Source organism: Mobula hypostoma, chromosome 4 (genome assembly GCF_963921235.1).
Source record: "Mobula hypostoma chromosome 4, sMobHyp1.1, whole genome shotgun sequence".
Taxonomy (NCBI): Eukaryota; Metazoa; Chordata; class Chondrichthyes; order Myliobatiformes; family Myliobatidae; genus Mobula; species Mobula hypostoma.
In genome coordinates, this window is record NC_086100.1 from 37,904,034 (window position 1) to 37,916,772 (window position 12,739).

The 12,739-nt window shown below is 38.2% G+C and overlaps 1 protein-coding gene across 2 annotated transcripts in view; it reads left to right on the forward strand.

The window, feature by feature from the left end:
* Nucleotides 1-12,739, forward strand: part of fxr1 (FMR1 autosomal homolog 1) — a 71,614-nt gene that overhangs the window by 46,676 nt on the left and 12,199 nt on the right. The window contains exons 13-15 of one of the 2 annotated variants that reach the window (XM_063045655.1): nucleotides 7,290-7,499; nucleotides 10,399-10,608; nucleotides 10,742-10,837. In XM_063045655.1, coding sequence (XP_062901725.1) covers nucleotides 7,290-7,499; nucleotides 10,399-10,608; nucleotides 10,742-10,837 — 516 coding nt within the window. The remainder of the gene's footprint in view (nucleotides 1-7,289; nucleotides 7,500-10,398; nucleotides 10,609-10,741; nucleotides 10,838-12,739) is intronic. The other variant, XM_063045657.1, reaches the window with a different exon arrangement.

Below are 12,739 nucleotides of genomic sequence, written 5' to 3' on the forward strand. Positions count from 1 at the left end.
GGGCCGAATGGCCTACTGCTGCTCTGTCTTGTGAATATATGGTCTTACCCTCTAAGGGGATTTCACATTTAAAGATGTCTTGTAGGGCATTATGTATCCCACTCCAATAGTCTTTGATAATGGGGCATTCCCAGAAAATATGATAATGGTTTGCATTTTGATTTCCACAATTTCTCCAGCAAACGGGGATGTTACTATCGTAATGGGATTTCCGAGAGGGTGTAATAAAATACCTTATCAAGTTTTTCCACCCGAGCTCCCTTCATTTCTTTGAACTGGTATACTTCCATTGATACCTCCATATTATTGTCCATTCTTCCTCAGATATTATTATCCCTCCTTCCTTCTCCCATTTGTTTTAATGTATGAAGTGGAATGTGTTTTAAGATTTGACAAACCCTTATACATGCTTGAAATTATTCTACTACCATTGTCTGAATTATATGCTTTTCTAAATAGCTCTATCAGACATGTACTTGCCTTGGTTACATTTTTAACCTTCCTATTAACAAACTGTTGCATCTGTAAGTATCAGTAAAAATCTTGTTTTTCTAATAAGTGTTCCTCTTTGAGCATTGCAAAACTGAACAGTGTTCCTTCTTTCATTATATTGCAAATAGCTGTTATTCCTTTAGCTGTCCAGTCCTTAAATCTAGCATCCAGTTTATTTGGCGTAAAATCCGAGTCATATACACACCATTTAAGAATTGCAATGTCTCTCTCTAGTTTATATTCTTTTATAATAGTTCTCCATATTTTAAGAGTCTATTTCACCCACGGATTGTCAATATTATTTATGAAACTTTGTAGGCTGTTATTAGCCAAAATTGCCTATATGGGGATGGAAAGTATCCTCTCCTCAATGTTCTTCCATTGAGCGTCATATGATGGGTTGCACCAGCATATCACAGCTCTCAACTGTGCTGCAAAATAATAATCTCCAAGAGAAGGTAGGCCCCATCCCCTCTCCTTTTCCTTGGCTAATTGCAAAGTTTTGAGACGAACCCTAGGCCTTTTACCTTGCCATATATATCTTGATAGCATCTTGTTCCATTCATTGAACTGATTTTGGTTAATCTCTATTGGCAGGGTCTGAAAGAGATATAGTAGTCTGGGCAGTGTATTCATTTTAATAGATTCAATCCTTGAACTGAGACCAAGAAAAGGAATTAGGTTCCATCTTGTTATATCTTCCTTAATTTTTTATATATAGGCTAATAATTGCATTCTGATAATTTTGCCAAATCTTTTGGCATAATGATGCCCAAATATTTGACGGACTCTGCCATGCCCAAGGATATCTACTTTTAATTTCTCTTGGTGGGCTGTAGTTATATGAAAGTAGTTGGGTTTTATCTGTGTTGATCTTATATCCTGATAATTGGCCATATTGTTCAAAGGATTGCATCAATTTAGGTAAAGAATCTGTTGGTTGCCCTAGGTAGATCAAAATGTCATCCGCAGAACAGGCCAATTTATGCTCTGTTCCTTTAATAGTAATTCCCCTGATATCTTCATCTTGTCTGATGTATTGAGCTAATGGTTCCAGATATAATGCAAAGAGTAGAGGTGACCATGCACAACCCTGTTTCGTGCCCCTTTCTAGGGTAAAACTATTAGATAAATATCCATTGATTTTAATCCTGGCAGTAGGATTGTTGTATAGTGCCTGTATAGTTTTAATAATTGTCATTTAGACCAAATCTATGTAAAACTCTGTAAAGAAAATTCCAATTAACCAAATCAAATGCCTTTTCAGCGTCCATACTTAACCACTATTGCTTCAATTTCATTTTTTTTATATGATCCATAATGTGAAGTGTCCTTCGTATATTGTCTTGTGTTTGGCGTTGTTGTATAAAACCTGTCAAATTGTTATGTATCAGTGTGGGTAGAAACTCTTCTAATTGTTTGGCCATGATGGAGGTAAATAATCTATAATCCACATTAAGAACAGATATTGGTCTAAATGACCCACATTCCATTTTATCTTTGCCTTCTTTCGGTATAGCTGAGATTATCGCCTCCTTCCAGCTGGGTGGCATTTGCGCCTTTCTCAGGGCCCAGTTCAGTGTGGGGAGTAAAACAGGAATTAACTCACGTCTAAACTCTTTATACCACTCTGCCGTATATTTATCTGATTCTGGTGACTTGCTTAATTTAAGCCTACTAATTGCAGTTTTTAGTTCAGCTTCAGTTATGTCAGCAGTCATCGTTCTATTTTGTTCTTTGCTTAAAGTGAGTAACTCCAAAGAATTCAAGAAGGTGTCAATTTGGATTATGCTTCCCCCTGGAACTTTGGAATATAGAGTTTTGTAAAACATTTCAAAAGCTTCTTGAATTTCACTTAGCTTATTTTTTATCACTATTATTTTGTATCTTATCTTTTTCAAATGTTATGTAATAGTCTTTCTTGTATATACGGAATGGGGGGCAGAATAATGAGTGTAATCCCTTCTGTCGGGGAAAAGGTCCCTCCAGATATCACTTAGACCAACATCCTCAAAAAGAGTCTTAACTTTCTTATGTAAGGAATTTGTTTCATAAGTTTTTCTATTGGAAGAGTTATAATTGTAAATTTAAGTCTCCCCCACATATCTTTTTAAATCTTTTTATTAATTTTTCCAAAATTATAAACAAAATAGCAATGTTGATACAAAGAGATTGGAATAATCTTATTGTTAGTAAACATATACTAGAAAAGATTTCAGATAACACAGGTAAAATAGACTTCCAAACTCATGATTCCAAAATCATAGAGAAAAAAGAAAGAAAACCCCCGCCCCCCCAAAAAAACCAAAAAAAACCCCAAAATACTAAACCCAAAAAAGCAAACGGATCAAAACAGGGCTAGACCAATGTCTTAAATCGAACACGTTCAGTAATGTTGTCAACTCCGCTCCTCTGTTCATATATTTTCAGTTAATAAGGATTCAGAAAGATCAAATTACATCATATGAAAATGTTGAATAAATGGTTTCCAAGTCTCTTCAAATTTAATTAAAGGATCAAAAATATCACTTCTAATTTTTTCTATATTTAAACATAGTTTGGGAAAACCATTGGAATGTAGTAGGAGGATTGGTCTCCTTCCAGTTCAATAAAATAGATCTTCTGGCCAATAAAGTAACAAATGCAATCATCCGACAGGCTGAAGAAGATAGAGATCTATGTTCTACCATTGGCAATCCAAAAATTGCCGTAATAGGTTGGGGTTGTAAATCAAAACACAGAACTGTTGACATAATATCAAAAATATTTTTCCAATATTTTTCCAAAAGAGGACAGGACCAAAACATACAAGTTATCCCCCACATATCAAGAGACCTTCTGTTTCTGTTACCATAATATTAGTAATTTTCTGGAAGAAACTAATATCACTTCCTGGGGATGCATATATATTCAATAAAGTAACTGGATTTCCATCTATATTCCCCCTTACCAGAATATATCTGCCCTCCTTATCTCCCATTTCGAATACTTTTTCAGAATTTAGCCTGCTTGAGATGAGAATAACAACTCCTCTTCTATGTCCTGATTTATGACGAGAAAAACAAATTAGTGAAGCCCATTCTCTTTAATTTTCCATGCTCATTATCACTAAAGTGAGTTTCTTGTAAATACACTACATGGGCTTGTTCTTTTTTCATTTTTGGTAGAATTTTACAGCTCCCACTTCGTCACAATGGTTCTCTCAAGTGACGCTATGTCTTAGTTTGGAGAAAATTAGAAGTCGAACCTTTGAACCTATGCTTGATTTTGAGAAAAGATGGGGTTCATTTGCTCGTTATTATCATTTGAGTTAATTGATAGATTTCCTCCACGATCTAATTGTAAATTTTTGGTACGTTTTTTTTTCTTGCTGGCAGTTTGATATTTATCTTTAGAAGCTTTATGTATGGCGCATGGCTCCGGGGTTGAACACCTAATGGGTTTTTCCCCCACTTTTTCTTGCTTTGGGGTTTTTTCTCACCAAAATTTTTTCAATCTTTAAAATATTTTTTTTTCTTGAGACGTTGTAAGTGTTGCTTACTTCGATGTACTCGTGTTAATTTTGGATAATAAAAAGATTTGGGAAAAAAAGGAATTTTACTGCGCTTGACCGGATTCAACAGCTCATTGACATTAAAAGAAATGAATTTTTTGTCCTTAGCCATGTCTATTTATCTGTTAGTATATTATTGAAATGTGCAGAATATAACTTAATCGATCTACTCCCTCCCTGAACAAATAAGAACCAAGAAACACGAATAATTTAAGAAAAAAAGGTAACGAAGGTGTGATTCCAAGGCTGGGGTCTCTAGATGACCCTGGGTTGAACTAGAAGAATCTAGCCGTGGGGGATAGCCCCTGCTACCTGTGAGTTGAGGGCCCTCGCTGCAGTACCTATAAAAGTAAGTTTTAAAAAAAAATGTCCATTACACAGAAATGATTTCCCTGTGTATTTCTCCCATGTATATATTCTCATTTAGGTGGGGAAAAAGGAATGAATGAATGAATTTATAATAATTGAGTACAGATATCCCCCACCATCCGAAGGTAGAGCGTTCCTATGAAACGGTTCGTAAGCCGGAATGTCGTAAAGTGAAGAAGCAATTACCATTTATTTATATGAGAAAAATTCTTGAGCGTTTGCAGACCCAAAAAATAACCTACCAAATCATGACAAATAACACAAAACCTAAAATAATAGTAACATATAGTAAAAGCAGGAATGATATGATAAATACACAGCCTACATAAAGTAGAAATACTTTTCTACAATCATTGCCACTGTTCTCCGTAGCGAAAATCTCACGCAAGTGCTCTTGGCAGAAACACTCTCCAGTAACCCTTAAGCTATGAAGCTGCCAAATCTATTAAATAACACATAAAAATACACAGCCTATATAAAGTAGAAATAATGTATGTACACTGTAGTATCACTTACCAAAATCGAGAAGACAGCGCCAAGCACATTGATGATGGTGTGTTAGGCTGAGTCATCGGAGGTTGGGGTGGTGCAGTGGTCCCCAACCTCCAGGCAGCGAACTGATACTGATCCGCGAAGAATGCAGCGGTAGTCGGGACGCACCCAGCACATCTTTAAGAAAAAAGCCGAAATAAACAAGCTAATTAATTAGGTGCTGCCCAGCATGTAATTAATTAGCTTGTTTATTTCGGCTTTTTTTCTTAAAGATATGCTGAATGAGTCCCGGCTACCGCTGTATTCTTGGTGGCAATGTATCGGTCCGCGGCCCGGAGGTTGGGGTGGTGGGACTGTGACACTGGGGTGTTATCTCATCGCCGTCTGTTTCCATCAGGGCAGGCAGGTCGTCTTCTATGTCTGCCTGCTTCAGTGTCGAAGGTGAAAGTTCGTCATCTGCTGTGGCTGATGTGGAAGGCTTGAAAAACAACAGTATGCTTGACTGCTTAGCCTAGCGCATTTTTCTATCATACAGTTCTTTATAAGCACTCAAACCATCTTGCAAATATGCCCTGAACCGACGTACCCTTTCAAAATTAAAGTCGTACTTTTCTGCAATCATTGCAGCAAAAATCTCATGCAGTTGCTTCATGATCAGTTCCTGGACGACTTCACTTTCGAGCCATTTGCTACTACATTTGGTTTCGATTGTTATCCTTTCCTCTTCCAATTGCATCAGCTCTTCATCTATCAGTTCTTGGTCATGGGATGCCAAAACCTCTTCAACATCATCTTCGTCAACTTCCACAAGCCAAACTCGCTTTGTCCTTACTTTGTTTATCATGATCAAAACACTTAATTATGTCTGGTTTTATGCTAAGTGTAAAACCCTTACGAGGCTTATAGGCTTTTCCGATACCTTAGAACTCACCTTGCTAATGCCTGCTCGCAGGCACGTGTTTAAGCAATGCCGGCTAGAATGCACAGTTCCGGGGGAGGAGCTTGGCTGCTCGGGGCGCGCGCTGCCTTTATCGTAACAGTGAAAACACCTTCTGTTAGCAAAAACCGGTAACTAATGTAGGTCTTTCATAACAGCGAGGTTTCATAAAGCGAGCGTTCGAAAAGCAGGGGGCACCTGTAATATAAAATCCACATTATAATATGTATTTCTCAAGATTGGTATATCACTGTCTATTTTTCTTCCATTTAGTTTATCTGCACTTTTAAAGTTAGCCAAACCTTATGGCTCTTTTGGAGGAGGTGACGGCTATCCTCGGAGAACTCACAATCTCTTCCTAATATCCTTCTCTCGTCCTGCTCCTGTCCCTTGCTTTCTCGGTTCTCTTACTATTTCCCAAGCAGATTGGGATAACTGCTCAGCCAGACTTTCCCTTGGTTTGACCATGCTAATGGGCAGTCCTCTGTTGTTCATGTCTGTAGTTGCCTCTTCCACCATCTGATATAGTCGTATCCCTTCTTAGTAAAATACCCTCAGTTTAGCAGGGTACAGGGTTTGGAATTTAATCGTTTCTTGCTTTAATATTCATTTTGCTTCGGAATATTCCTTCTGTTTCTTTAGGATCGCCGGGGGGGGTAATCATGATTGAAGTATATTAACTTACCGTTCCAAAAAAACCCTCTTCTTACCCCAGACCCTTTGTAGAATCTCCACCTTCACCCTCCTTAGTGAGTTTTGTGCCAGCCATGATGCAGAGTACTTCTTCCATCGTTGTCTAAGAGCCCACTTCAGTGGCCGCACCGATAATCCCTTCTCCCTTCTCCAACCCTCCTCCTCTCCTTGGACATCTCTGGAGACAAATTGTCTACCTGACATCTTTTATAAATCTTCAGATTCCCATGGCTCTCAGCTATATACCTCTTCCCACCCTGTCTCCTTTAAAAATGCTTTCTCCTTTGTCTCTGCCGCATCTGTTCCCAGGATGAAACTTCTTTTTCCAGAACCTCAGAAATGTCCTCCTCCAAATAACGGGGTTTCCCTTCTTCCACCATTGATGCTGCTCTCACTCGCATCGCCTCCAATTTCCAGACATCGGCAAGATAAATTTTAACTTTCCCATGCTTTGGAAATGTATAGAGATTTGCTGAAATGTGTCTTGGCTGCTCTGGAGAAAGGCTTGAGAATCTGAGAAAATCGAGAGCTAACTGTTCTTTAAAATCATACAACTTGTCGTGCTTATGTTTGGATTCCACTGTTCAACCTGGTGATAAATAATTCAAGGACATTTTAATGTATAGAAATTTTCATCTTGGCCTGTGATTTTAAATTTCAAAGTAATGAACTTTGCCTTACTGGACAAGGGGGCATTTGTATTTGGACCTGGGTGTTAGTCACATCAACCATTTACTGTTTTTCATTGCTCAGGTACAAACTCTGAATTGTCAAATGCTTCGGAGACTGAATCTGAAAGAAGAGATGAATTAAGTGACTGGTCGCAGGCTGCTGATGATGATCGTGATTCAAGACCACATCGCGATAGTCGAAGGCGGCCTACAACAGGGAGAGGTCGAAGTGGTGGACAATCCAGCAGAGGTCGTGGAGGAGCACGAGGTAACAACTCATCAGTTAGTTCAGGTAAGGTTTTTGAATGGGTCTTCAATTCGGTAGAGTCAGAGAATAGTGCTTTGGATTCCTTAGTTTTATTACAGCCATGGCTGTGTTTTGAAAGCACGCAAAATCTACTTTTCGTTATAGAGCATAATTTGGTCAATTTTGACAGTTTTGAATGAGAGAAGTAGTAGGGTTTTGCTTCTTTACACTTAGACCCTGCTTAACGCAAAGAATGCATTCCTCAGAGGGTGAGTGCTATGTATGGTCATTATAACATGTAAATGGACATGTGTGCTAGATTTAAAAAAAAACAAATCAAGCCTGAGATATGATATATCATTTAATGTGTACATAGTAATTCCTGGAATAACAAACACACAAATAGACCTAACCTTTATATCAGTGGAGTGGCCACACATCGCAGCAGCAGCAGAGGGAAGTGGGTGGTGGTTACGTCTTAGAGGAGGGACTCGTCTGTGGGTCCTCCTCAAACTTTGGCTTCTTCTTCAAGTAGGTGTTGAGATTTGACTGCCTTTCCTGAAGTTTCCTCTCATGAAGCAGTTCTCGGTAGCAGGAAATTGTATTGAAAACGCCTCTCTTTACCTTATTGCTTTGCTCCCAGTCAGGATCATTATTGATGAACTGGTCCATGATTTGTATGATTGTGGTGATGCTAGCGCTGAGGAATTTTGTGGTGAGATTTCTTGCTGGTGTTTCCTCTTCTCCATCCGTGTCCTCAGATTCACCCAGGATGCATTGTGCTGCCAATTCTCAAGCTCTTTGTTATTAAGGCTCTCACCATGAGAATGCAGTAATTCTTCAACATCGCTATCATTACTATCCTCACTCCGTATCATTTGCGGTTTCACATCCGTGCTAATGCTTTTCCTGGACATCTTAGAGGTACTACCCTCACTGGAAGTTGCAGGCTGTTTTCCAGATACTATAAAAAAAAATAGAATAAATTGGCCAGGGAGCAAGAACATTGCCTCCCCCATGTGTGTAAGAGCAAGAGCATGTGATTGGCTGTGAGTGGCTCAGAACATATGTAAAGTGTTCCCATTGGCTGATTGAATGTTTATTGTAATGGCGACTGCTCTTGAGAAGTTTTGAGTGTTTAGAATGAATTTTTGTAATTTTTAAAAATTTCAGTAAAGAATTGAATAACCGCATTGTAACAAATCAGCACTATGCGGGGTGGTGTTATATGGGGTTTGAGTGTATTTGCATGTATATACAGCATAGCATAACAGCCTGGGAATTCAGTTTTGCTGTTTGAGTTGGTGTAGTTCTATTAAATTTCTGGTTGGCAGTAAAATGATTAAAATTTTAGATTTGGAAAATCCAGGAGTCTACCTACTGTTGACATTTGTATGTTTCTTTTATCATGGGGATGCAATTATGGCTTGCATAATGATCAAAGGGTGATCATTACACAGTTCAGTGTAAAATGCCAATCATTTGCATAAAATTTGGCAGCACAGTAAATCTAGACAGTTATGGTGTGAAGGATGTTTTAGGTAAATTTGTGTAGCTTGAATCAAGCGTTTTTACAAATTTTTGTCCAAATGTTATCCTTAAGACTATTTGTTTGCATTGTAAAATACTAAATTTTATAGTATGAAATGGGCCATTTGCCTTGTTGCTTTTTGTAAAGGTTGTTTGGTGCTTTCAATTCCCCAGATTTCCCTTTATAACCCTGCAATGTTACCCATGACGTAGCTATTGGATATGCTTCTGAAAGTTGGAATTGTCTCTGCTTCTACCACTCATTCAACTTTCAGGTTTCATTAATGTATAAAATCTTCCATCTCATTACACAACTTGATAACTACTTCTAATAATTACTTAGCCACATACCAATTACAATGCTTTTTTTCTGTTTTGGAGCCCCATCTTGTTGCCTTCAAATTTTACTTTAACCTTCATTGCTGAAGGAAAAATAAATGTGGTTTTTCCAGTTTCTCCTCATGGTCTCCCATCTCTCATATAATTCCAGTAAATGACTGCTGCTTTCTCTCGAAGGACTTATTATCCTTGCTAAATGTTGTACCCATATTTGGACACAGTATCCAGTATTCAATAAAGCTGTTCCTTAATCGCTGAGTGTGTGCCTTCAGGTTTCTGTACCTCCTTGATGGTAACAGTGAGAAAAGGGCATGGCCTGGGTGCTGGAGGTGCTTAATAATGGATGCTGCCTTTCTGAGACACCACTCCTTGAGGGTGTCCTTGGTACTTTGTAGGCTAGTACCTAAGACAAAGCAGACTAAATTTACTACCCTCTGCAGCTTCTTTCGATCCTGTGCAGTAGCCCCCCTCCCCCCACCCCATACCAGACAGGGATGTAGCCTGTCAGAAAGCTCTCCACGGTACATCTGTAGAAGTTTTTGAGTGTTTTTGTTGATGTACTAAATCTCTTCAAACTCCTAATGAAGTATAATTTCTGTCTTGCCTTCTTTATAACTGCATTGATATGTTGGGACTTATGGTAGAGGTGGGGAGGAATTAAATGTCCCTGCTATTAATGTCTGAAATTACCGAAGGTTTAGAATTCTTGTCTATTATATAAAAGAGATCTTCTACCCAGATTTGGGGAAAAAAATCCTCTTCTACTCGGGATAATTGTCTGAACATTCCACGCCAGTGATAAGCTGTTTCTTCGCCACTGTACATGCTAGGAAAAGCGATCTCTGTTATTCACTTGGATCACTTGATGCTCTCTTTTACTAAAGTGCATTTAAAGTTGTAAATGGATTGAATTAATTAGAAGTGTGCGGTTTGTGTCAAAGGCACATTTTGTAACTAATAACCTGCATGAACTATGGTACAATTATAAATCAACTTCTCATAATCACAAGACCAAATGGACAGATATTTAAATATTTCAAAATAGATTGTTAATAATATTTATTTTTTTTCTTAGTGTTCAAGGATCCAGATAGCAATCCTTATAGTTTGCTAGATAATGCAGATAACACAGAAACGGACCAAACAGCAGACACCGATGGTAGTGAATCTCATAGCAGCTCAACCCGCCGCAGGAGGTCACGTAGACGAAGAACTGATGATGATGCTACCATGATTGATGGAATGACAGAATCAGACAGTGCTTCAGTTAATGAAAATGGTTTGGGTATGTAAATATCCAACTTGTATACTATTTCAAAAGAATATTTGTCAAATTAGTATTTAACGAATTAACTCCATGCATCGGACTGCTATTGTAAATAAAACATTAAAGAGAAAGCCTCCCTCACCCTTTACAGATGATAATGAAAGGAAGCCACAGCGGCGTAATCGCAGCCGCAGGCGTCGTTTACGTGGTCAGATTGAAAGCTCTCTGAGTAGAGACAACCAGCCAGGTAATGCCTAAAATTAGCATGCTAGGGTGTTTGGAATATTAACATTTTACAATATTGCAGATTATCTAATAAACTTAGTTTAATCAGCATGGTTTCAAAGGCCTGCTGCTTATAAATAATAAAATTGTTTTGAAATTCTAACACATTTTAAACTTTTTTTTATACCATTGAAAAAAATGGCAATTTAAAAACGAACTCATGGGAGAAAAAAATGAGGAGAAAGTAGCATAGATTTGCTAATTGCTTTATAAATAACCCAGCTGTGAACTTGAGATCACCTGCTATGTTGCATATTGATGCAAGATGCAAAAATCACTGATTTTGTTTCTGGGATTTGAGCTTAAAATTATGTTTTTTAAGACAGTTACCAGTGTACTGAAAAGGCGAAGTTTCCAGATCAGATCTTGGATTTTTGAATCTGTACAGTATAAAAATCTCAGGTCTTCATTTACTAAATGCTGGTTTAAATGCATTGTATGACAGTTGACTTCAGTGCTAGTTTGGAAAAGGAAAATTGAAAGCCATCCAGCTTGGGTCCATACTGAATGAGCACCTAATTTAAGTTTGAAGGCAGTGGAAGAATTTTTGTTCCATGTAGTAAAAAGAGAAAAGTTCTTCCCTCAAGGTTAAAATAACTGTAGATAAGTTAATTTTAAGGATATCAAGCAATATTGCTCACAGATTGTCTAAAGTGTTGAGGTACATATTGTAAATAGCAGAACAAGTTGAGGGGCTGAATGGTCACCAGTTCATTGTTGCATTTAAATGCAGAATTTAATGTATTAAGAAGAACTAGTAAGGTCTGTTTGCCTATATTCTCTTGGGTGTTTTCAGACCTGCTGATAAGAAATGGTAATAAGAATAGTTGATAGGATTTGGGAAAAATCTTGAGACGTCCTTTACAACAAAATATATTTTTTGTCACTGACTCTAGTTAGGGAATCAGTTTCCTCACTTTTGCCATAATAGCATCTAAAAACGCTACATAAATTACAAATGAGAAAATCTGCAGATGCTGGAATTCCAAGCAACATGCACAAAATGCTGGAGGAAGTCAGCAGATCAGGCCTATGAAAAGAGTACAGTTGATGTTTCAGGCCAAGACACTTCAGCAGGACAATAGACAAAGGATGCAGAAGTAGACCATTCGGCCCTTTGAGCCTGCACCGCCATTCTGAGATCATGGCTGATCATCTACTATCAATACCTGGTTCCTGCCTTGTCCCCATAACCCTTGATTCCCCTATCCATAAGATATCTATCTAGCTTCTTCTTGAAAGCATCCAGAGAATTGGCCTCCATTGCCTTCTGAGGCAGCGCGTTCCACACCTCCACAATTCTTTGGGAGAAGAAGTTCCTCCTCAACTCTGTCCTAAATGACCTACCCCTTATTCTTAAGCCATGCCCTCTGGTACTGGACTCTCCCAGCATCTGGAACATATTTCCTTCCTCTATCTTGTCCATTCCCTTAATAATCTTGTATGTCTCAATCAGATCCCCCCTCAATCTCCTTAATTCCAGCGTGTACAAGCCCAGTCTCTCTAACCTCTCTGCGTAAGACAGTCCGGACATCCCAGGAATTAACCTAGTGAACCCACGCTGCACCTCCTCCACAGCCAGGATGTCCTTCCTTAACCCTGGAGACCAAAACTGCACACAATACTCCAGGTGTGGTCTCAACTATATAACTTACTTTTGTTTTCATCCATCCCATCCTGGGAGTCAAGATTGAGAATGTATAATAAATGGTTACAATTCTTGGTGAAACTTGGACAGAGTATGCTTCTGCACTTTTGTGCAAATGAAAATCCAGCCTATATAATTTAGCTGGAATGTTAAATTATGTTTCTCATTTTAGTGTACTTAGTGACTTTTTTTGTCATTTAAAGCAAAAGGAAAATA